The sequence below is a fragment of the Lichenostomus cassidix genome, chromosome 3 (genome assembly GCF_008360975.1).
Source record: "Lichenostomus cassidix isolate B80296 chromosome 3, HeHo_3.0, whole genome shotgun sequence".
In the NCBI taxonomy this organism is placed as follows: domain Eukaryota; kingdom Metazoa; phylum Chordata; class Aves; order Passeriformes; family Meliphagidae; genus Lichenostomus; species Lichenostomus cassidix.
The window spans coordinates 39,284,952-39,300,633 of NC_139483.1; the positions used below are offsets into that span (position 1 = coordinate 39,284,952).

A 15,682-nucleotide genomic window follows, 5' to 3' on the forward strand; every position below is an offset into this window, starting at 1 on the left:
CTGAGTTGTGGGACCACAAACTTATTGTTTGAACTTACTCTGATAAAAAGGCAGGGAGCTACTGGGTGGTGGTTTTTACCAGGTTTCAGAACACTCCTACTCAGAGCAGTTTTCTACTTAAGAATAATTTCCTCCTTCATGAAAAAACACCCTCAAAATTCCTACCTAACCAATAAACCCCACCCCAACACAGAAAATCCATGGATTAAAGGATCATATGTAACTTTTGACACACTCCCCCAAATGAAACGTTTTGTGTAAATGGAAAAAAGAATCCTTTCATGGAGTAGAAAGTCAACAAAGCATAAATCACTATTTTGTTTGTTCTGTTGCTAGACATGCTGAACAAGAAACCACAGCCAGACCTGTGAAATTCTCCCATTAATCCTACCAGAGTGATTACATCCCATACTTTTGGAACTATGAAAAAATGTTTAAACATATTCCACTGACTAAAATAAAGTATTTTCCTAGTTACAGAAAGGATCATGTTACATGCTAGTTAGAATACTTGAATTAAATGACTTTATGTACCTTCTACTTTTCTTCTTGTTTTCCAAAAATTATTTGAAAATAGAGTGGTTTAAAAACATAAGATAACTTCTGAAGAAAAGAAGGCATTGGGTAAAAGTTTAGTCTTTCAATATTTCTGTTTGCCTCTGAATCCTTGGAGTAAAAACAAGCACTCTTTTACCCAGTTTCTGCAAAGCACTTGCCTTTTGTTTCAGACCCAGTACAGGCAGCTGAATGAGGTAATGCCTGGATCCCCTAGGCCAGGACTGTATTCAGACTGGGCACTGAAACAGGGTAGGAGGATAATACCTGCTCTTTTGTAAATTCAGGGTGAACTTCCGCTCAGCTTCCAGACTGCTGTGCTCAGAAGGAAGAATTAAGACTGCTTGTTTGAACACAAAAAATTAACCTCAGTTTACACACCAATACAAAGCTTCCCCTCAAATGCATTCAAAACACATACTGTGTTTGAACACATAAATATGTTTTAAATTAAAGAGTGTCTTCTGACAAAATTGCATCAAGCGAGTCTGTTAAACACTACCCTGTCCCAAATAAAAATACCATTTTCAATTTTTTTCATTTAGAAGCATGTGCTCAAACAGCTTTCCTGAAGTAGAGGGTGAGCAGACCCTGGTTCTGACTGAGCTACAGTGATCCTCTGGAAACTTATATAAAAGAACCCCTCTGCACAGTGATCATAAAAACACAGATCTGTTTCACCATTAGAAACCAGAATAATTTTCTTTAGACATCAAAGTCAGACAAGCATAATTTTCAGAAGTACATTAAATAGTATTTATTGAGTTTGCAATTTCAGGGGCAAAGCTATAATCTCAGTCCCAGCTAATCACACACAGTGGCACATTGCCCTCGTGTTCTTTTATCCATTCAATAAATGAACAGTAGCATGGAACATCATAAAGAGGGGGGTTGAAAAAACAACCCTATAGTGTTTTGAAAAAAGGAAGCAAACTGAAGTCTTGTTCTCATTCACAAATACACTTGCATTCTTGATTAAACATACTATTTTTTATGGCAGAACAGACTCATCCTCCCAATGTTTGGGAGAAGGTATGGAATGGCTGATCTGAAAAAAAGTAAAACTATGCAGAACACAGAGCTCTTCCATATGACCACAATAACAGCTAGATGGTTAATACAGACTTCAGACTGCAAAGAATTCCTCACACGAGGGAAGTACATTTTTTTCTCAGCAAGTCTTTGTGTCTGGACTGATTCTGGGGTGCATATGGTTAAAAAACCACCAATGGCCTGCCTGTAAAATCTTATGGCGGAGGTTGTTTTCATTTTCACCATGGTGACCATTCTGGATAATTAAAAAAGTTATCACATAATATACACAGAGATTCGTATTTACAGAATAAATGGCAAAAGAGGGAATTAGATACAGTGACATTTATGTCCAGGCATTAATAAACAAGATCCCTTGAATAGACTAGGGATTATTCACAGTTCCTTTAAGAAAGTCCTTTCTCTGCACAAGAGTCCTCTTGTTTTGCAAAAGAGAGCTAGCAGAATGGCTCACTGTAAGAAATAGTCGCTTGCTCTCCCTTAAACCATGGTCATGACCTTCAGAGAGGCAGGTTGGAACCTCCTTATCTTCTTCTTTAGTGCCTTTGAAGCTTTGATGCGACAGATTTTGGGCACTGGAGGAAGAGGCCTGGAAGAGGCCTGGACAGTCACAGATTGTCTGACTGAACCTTCAGGCCAAATCAGCTCACCTTCATCCCCCTCATCATAGTCAAGGGCAAGGCTGCTGCTATTACTGCTGCCATCCGAATCGCTGTCACTGGACTCACTGTCCCCAAAGCGGTTGGCTGTGAAATCGCTGACCTCCCCTTCACTGGTCTCGGCGATGGTGGAGTGGAAGAGGGAAGAGCAGTCTGCAGAGTACTCAGAGTGGTCAGACTCGCTCTTGGCGTACTCTCCGTGGTGCTGGGCCTTGGAGCGAGCCCTCATGCTGACGGTGCGCAGCATGCCGGCTCTCCTCGCCGGCTGCCTCGGCGCTCCCAGGCCAAAGCTGTGAGACAGGCTGGCCGGGTGGGCCTTGGCAGAGATCTCCACTGTGGATTGCCACTTGCGCTGCTTCTTCTTGTTGGCTGTGTCCACGCAAGCTGCTTCGAGGGAATACAGCGCGTTGGCAGAGGCTCCGTAGAGCTCCGGCCTGGATGGCACGGTGGGGAGCCTGACCTGCACAGGGAACAGACTGGACTCCGAGCATGATCTGCCAGCCATGTCACCAGAATATGAAGGTCTCCGCACAAGGCCCTTCATTCCTTGTGGTCTTTGGAGCTGATTCCACTCAGCAGGCAGCTTGGTGGCCCCATGAGACCCTCTTACCTTGTCTGTGCAGAAGGCTTGCTTCCCAGGCCGAAGTACTTTTTCACTGTTCCTCCTCTTTATCTTCACTGCCTTTGTTTTGGAGCTGGCAAACTTTACCCGGACTTGGTGGGATTCTGCAGGGACAAACTGAGCATGAACAAACTCAGCTCGTGCCACTCGTTCGTGACCCCCAGCATAAGCCAATTTGGCATTGCCACACCTTTTGATGAGCAATTTTTTGGGTGGGACAGCTTTAGCATTCCAGGTGTCTGGGCTGGAGTCCTCCTGACACAGCTGTGAGTAGGACAAACTGCGCTCCATGCTGCTCTCTGTTGCTTCTGCCAGAGGAGAGCCCCTTGCTGCTGACTTGGCAGGATAACAACTATTCACAGCTGATGGCTCTGTGTCAGGCCGAGTGGATGACTGCTCTTCATTCATACAGCTCATGGTCTCCTGCTGCTTGGCACATTCCCCCTCTGGCACCTCTCTTGACAGCTTCCCTTCGGCTTTGTTGCTTTCCAGAGAACTCGTCTGTTTTTCCAGCTGGCTACTGCTGCTGTTAATTTTCACTCCACCGGTGCTGGGGGTTATAATGAGTCTCTGGTGCATTGTGGCTGGCTGGCTCTTTGGTGAAACCCACTCACTGGCCTCAGCCTGACTGCTCCCTTTGCATCTTGTCAGCTGCAGCAATTTATTGATGTAACCGCCTGGCCTGGCCTCAGTGGTTGGCCTAGTCTTAATCAAGCTGGGACCTGTGATAGTAGGCATAGGTTTGCTGGGAGGAGCTTGGAAGTCTGATTCTGGGGATGTTCCCACCAGGGAGAAAAGGGGACTTTGTAAAGCCACTGCATGAAGGGGGCTTGGGTAAGGATACACATCAATGCCATTTTTGGAGACCAAGTCGTTCTGGAATTTGGGGTCCACACTGAGCACGTGCATGTCTGCATTATGGCACAGAGGCAACATGGATTTGGGATCCATCTCCTTCTGAAATCCAGCATCTGCTGGAATGAGTCTTTCCAAATCACCTATATGGTGGATGAAAATAAACAACCTAATTAAATCACAGGCAATTACATTCAACCTGGTTCATGCTAGAAGTGCTATTTCAGAGAGATGTGATAGCTTTTACTAAAATCATTAGCATGAATAAAGAAAATAATTTCAGTCTTCCAAGGTCACTGAATTACTTTAAAGCTTTTATTCACCTAAGCATAGCACAGATTAGAATTCCTTTTAATGCCAATAATAAAACTCTTACCTTTGGAGGCAATTTAAACTGTTCTTCTTGGATGAAATTGTATCTGTGCATATAAAAATGTGTTCTAAAATATCACAGAGTAGCAGGAACCCAACTAGACGATATCAAGGGATTATTTTATTTCTTAGCAGGGAAGCCATAGAAGAACGAGCTGAAGAATCTGTATTTCCACAGATGAAGAAAATCTAAGGGTAACTACTCAGGCAGATGGGAAACACAGTCCCTGAAGATGACATTTATGGATACCAATTCAGATCTCTTAAATTTTGGAGTACTGTCAAGGTTGCTGTAATTTACTCTTGACTGCAGCATCCTCCTCCCAGAACAGAGAGGAGAAGCTGTGTTCTTGTGTGAAGAAAGATTGTCCCATCCAGACGTAGTTTAACAGAGCGCTATGGTGCTCTGGGAGTAAGCACCTCTGGGACTAAGAATACTGGAACCAGTTAGTTTGAATTTCTTTCTACTTCAATGCAGATTTCAGTGCCAACAAATCCTCAGCTAAACAATTTCCTGGATGCTTCATGCTAACATGAACCCAACCATCATATTCAACCACATCATTATTAAACTATGGGAATAATCACATGATGACTATCTATGTCCTGTGACAGGAAACTTTTAAAAGACTCCAAAATTTGGGGTTGTCTGCAGTGTCCTACCTATTCACAGACCTTCTGTAACAAAGGTTAGGATGGTGATTTCTCTAACAACTTAATTTCATAATGAAAATCCTTTAGGAAATTGTTGGCTGTGTGTAATGGTGCTCTCCTGAGCAAACAAACCAGAAAGAAGTCAAAAGCATGCTGTGGTTGCAGTGTCTCAGCAAGCTTTCTGCTTGCCACTGAAAGAAAAGGCAACTGGGCTGTACCTGCAGTTTCCTCTAAGGAGAGCAAAAGAGAAATTTCTTCCCCTCTCCAAATGATGATTTTCTAAAGTAAAATCTTGCTTCACTTCCTGAAATGTGGTCAACTTTTTAAGAAGAATTGTTTCTTCAAAACTATACCCACTGCTACCCCACTACTTTTGTTTCTCACTGTGAAGGAAGTAAGAGGTTGTAGCCAGGAAGAAGGGAGATGATATTGGAAAAAGAAGAAAGGATGAAGGAGGTCTGCAGTCTCTCTCCCACATGCCTACTCAGTATCATCTATCCCTTTTTTTGCTAGTCTATATCCCAAAAAACATAAAGCCCCTGGGGTCTCAGCAACATGTTGGAAGGCAGAGAAGTTTCTGAAAGAGCAATCTGAACATGGAAGCCATGGATCATGCAGCTCAGCTTCATTCACAGCCTTTGACAAGCCTTGAGAAGACTTTGCTTTTATGCTATAATTACTGCCATCTCTTCAGGTGTGTCTACACACCTAAGTATAGCCTAGGTGGCCTTTGTTTCTGTTCCAAAAAGCCAGAGGTGAGTTAGCTCTGGTCAAGTAGCTGTGGGAATGATTCCAGAGTGACACATTACTTAAAATTATGTTCCCCATGGCTTCCCTGTTTCCATAATGGAACTGCTACACATCTTGCTGGATCACTCTAAGAATTGTACTAACACAAGATTCCTTTGAGGCCACGGAAGAACCCATGATAGGAAGTGATATGATGTCACTTTGCAGATGGTAAACAAGAGATTTGGAATGTTAATGGACTTGTCCATTTTGTTGAAAGGTATGATGCAAATTCATGGCTGATCCACTATTAGGATCATGACTGCTTTCTAGATAGTCAATTAACTTTTCACATCTGTTGTTCCTAACTGTGCATAATAAATTATGAAGAAGAGTTATTGTTTGAGTCCACATTAATTTGTGTAAATAGGGAATTTTGAGTTTACTTAAAATCTTTCATATATCCCTGCACTTTTACACAAGGTATTTCACATACTGAAACTTTTCTGATTTCACATGCAGGTCATTTGAAAAAAAGTATCTCAACATTCATCAGAATTTTATCTCACACACTAGGGTATTGTTCCATTTCTAAATACATAGGTTCTCATATTTGTTATTGATTCATCCTCATATCTGTTACTGTTTAAAAGTATCTGGAGTATGGAGACAAGTGAAAGTTGGACAGTAAATGGTTTGGCTCTGTGGTTTTGATCCATTCTCACTTTGTGCATTGAAAATGAGTACTAGATATTGATTACACATGGCTAAACAAGGTCCTAAAAGTAATACCCAGGAATCTGCCTTTCTCTTGAATGAAGTATCCAGTTCTGCCATCAATTACCTGTGGAAACTGGCCTTGGTCTGGACCTGCCAGGAGTCCCAGAAACATCTCTGCTAGCTGCAATCCGACATCCATCGCTGACATAGGCTCCCTGCTGCTGGAAGCTGGTGGTGTGCACTGTAGTTTCATCTGCAGACTTGGGTCGGTAATCAAACACACTGAGCCTTGCTCTAGGGTGTTGAGAGCTGGGCAAGAGACTGGTGTGGGAGGAGGAGATGGACTCACTGTACACAGAGGTGCAAGAATTGGAGAGTGAGCAAGAACCACCGTCACTCAGGTCATAGAACCCTGCAGAGTTAAAACAAAGATGTTATTTCATATTTACAGCAACTAAACATGCTCTGTGGAAGAAAAGTGCAGAGAATAAAATAAATCTTCATTTACTATGTGCCACAAGCCTAAATTTATGACCATTTATTTAGGTAACATTAGCAGAAGTATAGTCTAATTCAACCAACTTTTATTGGGCTTCTGCATATTTACTTAGGCCCTGAGCCAGCTTGGCATGCACTTGCCTGCTTAGTTCTGAGGGTAGGATGGGATAAAGTGCAGCACCATCATTTACAGTTCTTCACTGGAGAATGTCTTTGGGGACTATGATGCAACTGGTGTAAGACAGGGACCTCTGACACTGTTGTAACTTGTGCTAGGTGCATACAAGCACAGGTTGGATGGGCAAGTAGTGATGCCTTAATAATTTCTAGTTTTTTACTCTTCATGTATCTGTAACTTGGTGTAGTTCTGTGCTTCTTACAAAGTGCTGAAAACCTCTGTTCCCAGCTTCTTTAGCCAAAAAAAAAATCCCTCTGAATAGAGATCCAAGGACACAAAAATATGTAAGCAACTATGAACTGGGGGGGAAGCGAGCCTGGGGTGGTTAACATCATCACCTAAGGGAGTGATTGGAGAATTAAGGGCCTATATGCTAATAGGACAGAACTTATAAAAGGTGAAGGACTTGTGACCCAGTGTCTATTTTGGGTGTAGTCCCTTGAGGGGGATTTTGTTTGCCCGAATGTACCTTCAAGGCCTTGAATAAATTTGTCCATTTTTTATACTCTTAATTTGTCTTGGCCTCTGCTTCAGGTAGCCTGATTTTAGGCATTGGTAGAGTAAAACTAGCCTGTGATCAGAGCTGCCAAGTCCATCATATCTGGAATGTCTAAGGGCAAAGAATGGAGACTATCTTCTCTCTCCAGGTCTTGAGATAATTTCCAGTTATAATTTCCAGTTTCGTAGCATTAAAAAAGGCCCTGTATAAATTCAAGGTAGGAAATTTTATTATTCCTCTCTTTAACAGAGAAGAAATATTTTCTTTTGAACTATGTGCGTGTGCCTAAGCACACAACTCCTGAACTTAAACACACAACAGAAATGTGCACTTTTTATATCCACTTTTTATAAGTACCAGGCTGCAAATCCATATGCTGTATTAAAAAAAAAAAATATTTCCTTATCACTGAAGACTTGAGGCTTTGCAAAAATTCTGTGTAAAAGAACTACTTTCATTGTCTCTGACTAGATAACAGAAACCGGTTTTAACAGACAGCTGAGCTATAAAAGTCTGCTCTCTCTGTGAATCAAACCAGAAACCTGATACCCAGTATCTTTCTGTCCATGAGAGCTTTACTCTGTTGGGGTAGTTTTTCTCAGTGTCTTTTAATAGTGCTATTTTGCTTCTACATAAATTCATTTGACTGGAGCACTGCAATAGTGATTTTCAAAGCCCTAGAGAGGTTCAGAACCCTTCTTGGATTCAAGCAGAACATTGATATTGATGTTGGACTCCTTCACTTCTTTTAAGTACTCAAGCCATTTTGCCAGTGGTCATTCTACACTGCACAAGGTAATCAGTAAGTAAATCTGTCTCCTTCTATGTGTGGATAAAAGGTTGATTTAAAAAAAAAAAAATCCAGAAAGAATGCTTCTTGAGTGAGTGAGCACTTTCCAACTAAATCAACTTTGCAGGAGAATTCCTAGCAGCTCTGTGAGCCCACTCTGTGCCAGACGACTATTATCCACCTCAGCCACAGGGCCCTGCTTCTGACCAAACAAAACGAGTTTTGCTTAGCAGTTGACACTCATCGGTTCCCTAGCACCATACCCCTGGTAATAAATAGCCAAGTGTACATTACCTGAGCTGGGCCGGCTGTCACTGTCCAAGTATTCACTGGAGGTCTTACTGACGTCCAATTTCAGCTCACTTATTCGCTGGTCTAACTGATCCAGGTGGCTTTTCAAGCCGACATCCTGTCTCCTCAAACGAGACTAAATCAAGGGAAGAAGGAGGAAATGAAGAATAATCACAGTTAGAATCTCAGCAGCAATGCATGACTTCAGGCCACCTGTGCCAGCCAGATTCTACTCTCATGAAGTGTTTTGCTTAGCTAGGGACTGTTGCAGTTGATTCTCTCTAATGAGACTGACGTAATGGACAAGGACAAAACATTCTGCTTCTTAGTACGTGTTGTCTTCTGGCCAGCTAAACATGTTCTCAAAACTCACTCTGAAGATACTTATTTTAACTTTTGTCTTTTTTGTTACACCCATCACAAGAACTGTATCTCTAAATAAGACAGAAGTCTTTCGACTAATTAACATATTCTTATTGCACTGCATTTTGTCATACACTGCCTCAGAGCAGAGGAGGAGATAAACATTATGGATTGTCTGCATAAACTCTAGGATCTGCTGGATGAAAGAAAACCACTGTGGCTGAGGTATCGTATTGCCACACAAAGCACAGGCAGCATACCCACTGCAGTAAAACCCTTGGCTTTAATGACATGTCTTTATAGTTGAAAGGATACACTACAAGAATTGTGACATCTATTTCACTGCAAATTTTCCTTGCTCATCTTGTGGCCAGTCATTTCCATGCATTTGATGCAAGGAGAAGGTGGCATTTGAATATGGTGGGAAAATCACTGTATTTAAAATAAATGGTGCCTCAAGATTGTGAATAATCCTTCAGAAGCCAGCAACTAGATCTGTTGCCTGCTACAATCACTGACCAGGCTGATCTGAGGTAACAGCTCCCGCAGTTGCTCCCCCAGTATTTATGCCGTCAGCCTGGCGAGGCAGATGGCCAGGCGTTAGGTACCAGCCAAAGAACCACAGTTGGTTTCTGTCACAAACTTCGCACATGGCACTTGGCAGATTTTCTAAAGCCCAGTCACTATTTAGGCAGCTTCTAATTATATCACACCTCACCATCCATCCTACTGTATTTTACAGAAAGGTGATCTCTTGAAGTTGGTTGTAAAGTTGTGATGAAAGCCCTCAAAGGGGATGGGCTTCCACTCAGTAGTGGTAAGAAAAACGTTATTAAGATTCTTCTTTATGTGTACATTTCATATTTAAAAAACAGAAGTGGCAGTTCTAGCACCATTTCCAACCTCAAATATAAAAAAAACCCCAAACCCATGTCCCTTGAACCAATTAAAGTATCTTAAAAATTAAACGATGTGGAGAAAATCAACATCAGTATGTACACATTTTTGTCTCCACTTTCCTTTTGTATGAATTATTCAGCTTTTAACATTTGCATTTTTAGGTTTCTTCTTAGCTATAAATACTAAAAGAAAAGAAAGCTAAGATCCTAAGATAATCAGTAAATTATTAGAAATTGTGATGCAAATAAGACAAAAAATACAAATGTCCTGAGTTTTACAAGAAAACTCTTAGAGCTGGTGATGCTGCTGAGAAGGAAAAAGAGGTATTTTTAACATGCTTTTAAAGAGAACTGGAGGAACATATAAGACACAAGAAATAAAGCCCCTTTTTGTTAGAGTCACACATCTAGAAAGGCTTACACTCAAGAGGCTCATTACTGCTTCCTAGGAAATCCATAGTGATTTTCCCTCTTCCTGTATCATATAAACAAAAAAGAAGGGAAGAACTGGATAATAAAGGAGATTTTCTATTCCATCTGAATGATGAATGTATGACCTCCTCAGTACTTCTTTATTTCCTGCTAAAAAAGCAAAACCATGCAGTGCCTTCTTTAATCCCACCTACTCAGGAAATCACAAAGTTTTGTTTTCATGGCTGGAATTAATTGCTTAATGATTAATGTTTTGCCAGCCAATCCCTCAGTCTGTGGTTTCTGATTAATGACAGAGAGGCCACAAGGCTCTCAGGTATTCAAACATTATTTATTATACCTCCAGGTTCTGTCTGCGCTTTCACAGCATTTTAACCAACACACATGATTTACATCATCGTTTTTAACCCTTTTATGATGCCTCACACCATTGGGTTTTCATGTTTCCAGCAGCCACCATGGCTTTGATCTTTCAGTTAACTACTTCTGCACTCTAAGAGAAGCATTCCTCAAACCATTTGGATAAGAATGACTTTTCCGGTGTGTTTGTTTCAAGCTGTTATTGCTCCAATACCCACGCTAAACAGCACTCAAAACAATAAACTCTAAACATACCCTTTCTCAATTCACAGCATGTATTTTACGTGTGACAAAACCATCTGTTTGCTTTGGGCCATGCAGCTGTGAAGACTTCTGTACACTGCACAGAGTGGAACCAAACTTTCCAAATCAATTTGTACAATCAATGGATTACAGTTTTGGGGAGCCAAATCTGGGGTATCATCATACCACCCATTTTTCAGAGGGAAGAACACTCTCTGAAAATCAGGTTCCTTTACACCAACACAAGCTGGTACCCCAAATTAGGGCACCAAAACCCACTGGTTACACTTGACTATTCTTCTCAAGTATTAATCTCTTCAGTTAAGTGGGGGGTGTTGACACTTCTTGGGTTGTAGACTAGCATCTGATGATTTATTAATCTGACTTTATTCTGGAATGCACAATAGATAGCATTATTATCTAGTTTTGCCCATCTACAAGTCAGTCACCATTGGGTCTTTTTGTATCTGATGGTGCAAAGCAGCCAGTTTCAGAGGAAAATTACTATCACCTATCCCAGACACTTGTAATAGAGCAAGGTGAATTCCTTCTGGAAGGACCTCTTTCTCTCAGGTGACAAAACGTAAAGTTAGTTTATTAAAAAAAAAAAAGAGCTGAGAAAATACTGGATGTTGTAGCCTTTGATTTCCGCCTACACTGACAGCAATCATAGATTTCTTTCTTTACATTAGCCTGAATTTGCATCTCTTCTTTTTCCTCTATGTCACCATGATACAGTTTGGCTAAGAAAAGTTTAGCACCTTGGGGATCTCTGATAGTGATAATCACTTAACTCTGCTGCTCTTCTGCTACAAACTACCTGTGCCATAGTACTTTGCAGTTGCCAGAAAAGACCCTGGCCACCAAAGAGAGCACTGGTTAGGGCAAAAAAGTGTGTGACTGTTTGGGGCAGTATACTGCCTACAACAGAGTGCTAGAAAGGCCAGCTGATGGCTGTCTCTGGTAAATGTTGTTGGGGAAGAGACTGAGATTCTGGAACGGCATCCCCACGTGGTGCCTATGGCATTTGATGGCCCTGCGCTATCATTCCCGCTAGTGGGACTTGACTCCTTTAAGTCTCTGCTCTTCTGTTTCTCAGCCTACCATGACAGGAGAAGCCTGGCTTGACTTTTCATCTGCCTTCTTTTGATTGCTAAGATGCCTACAGCCACCTTCAGCTGACTCATCTTTCTTATTTTATGTTGTGAGGACCAAACTTTTGATGAGTTTTTATTAAACTGTGACCATGCTAAAGCTCAGAGCTACAGTCCTTGAAATTTGGATCAAGGTGCACTGCAAAGCAAAGCTACATTTACATTGTTAATGAGTTTCTCAATCTGAAAGCTTATAGAGCAGCAATCACATACTCTGCCATCCATGGGCCAACAACAACAGTGATGAAGATGTAACACTCCTTGAGCAATGCTGTGCTTTGCATTTTCTGTTGTTTTCAGTTTTAAGTTAATTTCCTGCGATCATGAACAGAATTTTCATGGGTTTTGAGTGCAATACACTGCTCATGAGGCACTGGGAGAATTTGCAGCCCGTGGTCACTGAGATCCTAAATCTGTAAACTGCTTCTAACGGGAGTGTGAAAAGCCTGTTTTCAACTGGGCTTACTTTGCTATTAAGGAGCTTTGAGGTATGCATCTCTACTCAAACACACACCTGCAATTTGCAGGGGGGGAAAAACCAACAGAGCACCAGGAGGCCTGCATAGTACAGAGTGAAAAGCCTCCAGCAGCCAAGGGGTAATCAGAAGAGCTTTGTATCACTACTCTAAATATTCACACAACTGCATTTTTGCTGAAGAACCTGCCCCTGGATTTACGTAGTTCTGAGTCATCCCTCTCAAGCTTTATGAACACTTCCCTCCCAGGCATCCCAAGAGACATGTTTCCCATAATTGCACTGGCACCTACTGGTGAAATCCGTCCCTCTCTGGAGGTGTGCAGAGTTACTCTTGAGTCTACTCAACTCCTGCATTTCTAAAAGGCAGCAATTAAAGGCCATTTTTTCCCTTCCATTTTAATGGCTAGTTTCTCCCATGTTCTTGTAAAGCCTTGTAAGGCACAAGCAAAGTCCTGACAAGTTAATATTTTATTTGAAAAATATTAAGACAAATGAGTAATTAAAGCACAATGGCAGACATGAAAGAAAGTAACAGTCACTATGATCCGAGCTCATTGTGTGATTCTGTTATCTCACTGGCCTCAAACAGGCAATAAACGCCTTCCATTCTTTTGTTTAATTAAAAAAAAAAAGAAAAAAGTTAAAAAAAAGAAAAAAGTGGAGCCATTACGTAAGATTATCAGTGGTGGGTAATCAAGTGACTGGGTGTCCACTTGTCTTGTATTTTCTTAATTTAATCAAGATATGCCTACTGCTGTGATTTCACACAATGGTGGCTAGGTTTCCCTGAAGGTTAAAGCCTACTTTATCCTGAGATGCTGCCTGATAAAACTGCCTACAGGGAGCGAATAACCGTACTGTTTTCACACCTGATTGATAACTGATGGCCAAGACTTGCACCAGTACAGCGAGGGAAAGGATTCTGAATTAAGTCTGAGTTTACTGAAGTGTGTAATTGCCTATACTAGAGATTAATGCCCTTTTACCCTTTGATTGTTGTCTCACCTATAAAACTCGTTTCAGCTACAATTCATATTTTTTTTATTGACTGTGTAAGTGGCCGGTGTAGCACTTTAAATACAAGGCCTGGCATTCAGTTATTCTTCCCTTTTGATCATGCAATCGGTGGAAAGAACAAAGTACTCCCGTCCCACGAAGCCTTTCCCGGCAGATCGACTCCCACGGGCGCCCAGCGGTGCGCGCACACAGGTGGAGGCGCAGAGGTGTGCGCGCACACGCCCACCCCAACCCGCGAGCGCTTATACAGGTGTATCTCACTCCGCGTGTCCCTTGATCTCCTACGCAAGCGGCTGCTGCCATTGAGAGCTGAGCGCTCTATTACTGAAGTTAATCGTCGCCTGTGCTCGGCTCCGATGAATGAGCGGTGCCGGGTTAACAACTCGCCAGCGCTCCCCCGGCACGGCGCCCGCCGCCAGCCCCGCCCGCTCCAGCGGCTGTGGCGGAGCTCGCCCCGCCCGCCCCCCGGCCCGGCTGGCCCTGCCCGCGGGAGAGCCGCGCCTGGCGGCCAGGAGCAGCGCAGAGGCCGCGGCTGCAGCGCCCTGCCTGCCCTCGGTCCCGGCACGGCTGCCGAGGCGAGCCGGGTGTCCGGCAGCCCCGGGGCGCTTCCGTCCGCCCGCGCTCCGCACCGCGGCTGGGCTTACGGAGCCGGGAAGCGGGGCAGCGGCGCGTCCCGTGCCGTGCCTTACCAGCTGCTCCTTCAGGGCGGAGAGGGTGACTTCCAGACGGTGCTCCTTGCTGTGTGCGGACAGGGGCTGCTGTTCTCCGCTCGCCGCTGGCCGCTGCGGCATGGCCAGGGCGGCCCGCACCAGCTCCCGCTGCTTCTCCCGTAGCACCTGGAGCTCCTGGAGGCCGGCGAGGGCAGCCTGCAGCCTCTCGCCCACCCGGCCGCGATCCCAGCCGCCCGGCCGCGGGGCGCCCAGCAGCATGGTCAGCGCCGGGCCGCGACACCGGCCATGGCAGGGGGGCGGCGGGGACGATGCGGGGCTGCTCCCGCCCCGGGCCGTGCCTGCGGCGAGCTCCCCGCTCCGCTGCTGGCACCGGAGAGAGTGAAGCGGGGCCGCAGCGGCTCCTGCGGTTTTGGAGGAGAGGTGGGGACGGGGGAGGGAGAGAGGGAGGGCGGGAGCGAAGGGAAGAGGCTGCGGCTCCAGGCAGCGCCGGGGCCACCTCTCGGGTGGATACGCGGGGAAAAGAGCCAGTGCCCAGCGCTCCCTCCGCCCCGCGCGGGGGCGGCTCCTGCCTGCCCCATCCCTGTCCCTGCCTCTGCCCGGGGGGCTGCCCTCGCCTCGTCCCCCGCCCCGGCAGCTAAGAGGGATGGGGCGTCCGCCCTCTCCCGGCAGAGACGGGGGTCGGCGAACCAGCACGTAACGCCGGGGTGAGAGCGCCCGTCCCGGCCGGGAGGGAGCCCCGGGGATGCTGCGGACCGGAGCCCGTCGTCCTGCTGCAGCCGCTTGCAAATTATAGTGATGCGAGGGGATGGTGCGGTGAGCGCTCGCGGGTGTAACAACGCTTCCCTCACAAAAACGTGGCGCTTGTGACTCTATCCCTTCCCCTCCTGGCTCGTGGTGCCTCCTGCCAGGCACAGGCACAGGCACAGCACTGGCACTCCTCATCTTGCTCTCCCGAAACCGACCCTACTGGGATCTCACTGGGCAAGTTCGCTGTCTGGTACTGAATTGTTGATTCTCACTTTGGTAGCAAAGCAGAGTCCTGTCTTGTGAGGACAAAGAGGTAGCTTACTCTCCCTCCAAAGTCATTTGAAGGGCTCAGGATTTGCTTTGAATGGGACATGAAAACACGGTTGTGGAAATTCAAGACTGTGGTGCTGTTGCTACCAAGAAATGCCAGCATTTAAAGCTCCCAAGAACAGGCAGCTGCAGCTTCTTCAGAGGAAGTTGGTTAGCAGGCAGCAAAGCCAAAATGCACAGTGTGTAGTGATGCAGTAGGGGAGAAGAAGCCCTGATACCAAGTGTCTGATGAATACAGTAGAGACTATGCTACAAGAGACATAATTTTTCTGCTGCCTACACGGAAATAGGAAGCATTTGGATCCTACAGATCCCAAGGTCACTGTGTGCCGCATTCTTGATTGACATAATGTCAGGAAAGGTGTATTATTCTCCATGAAGCAGCGATCACACACAAAGCCCATCGTTATCCTCTGTTCACTTGGTGGCATATCTTTAAAAGCTAGCCTACTTTAATTTAAATCCTACTAGTCTTAGTGCTGGGATATGAGCTGGGTGAGCGGGAACTAGTTG

The 15,682-nt window shown here is 44.6% G+C and overlaps 1 protein-coding gene across 1 annotated transcript; it reads right to left on the reverse strand.

Moving 5' to 3' along the window:
- Nucleotides 1–1,287: 1,287 nt before the first annotated feature.
- DACT2 (dishevelled binding antagonist of beta catenin 2) lies at nt 1,288–14,834 on the reverse strand. Its single transcript, XM_085055388.1, has 4 exons — nt 14,111–14,834; nt 8,479–8,611; nt 6,344–6,631; nt 1,288–3,887 (listed from the first exon to the last, which is right to left on the reverse strand). Exons 1-4 carry the CDS (start codon nt 14,348–14,350, stop codon nt 2,089–2,091), a joined length of 2,460 nt encoding a protein of 819 aa, XP_084911514.1. The 5' UTR covers nt 14,351–14,834; the 3' UTR covers nt 1,288–2,088.
- Nucleotides 14,835–15,682: the final 848 nt, after the last annotated feature.

Excerpts from the sequence above, each read along its gene's own strand:
- DACT2 (XM_085055388.1), bottom strand. The coding sequence starts at position 14,350 with ATGCTGCTGGGCGCCCCGCGGCCGGGCGGCTGGGATCGCGGCCGGGTG. Across the intron at positions 8,612-14,110 it reads CCGCCCTGAAGGAGCAGCTG|TCTCGTTTGAGGAGACAGGA; the intron begins GTAAGGCACGGC and ends CCCTTGATTTAG. Across the intron at positions 6,632-8,478 it reads TGACAGCCGGCCCAGCTCAG|GGTTCTATGACCTGAGTGAC; the intron begins GTAATGTACACT and ends TTAACTCTGCAG.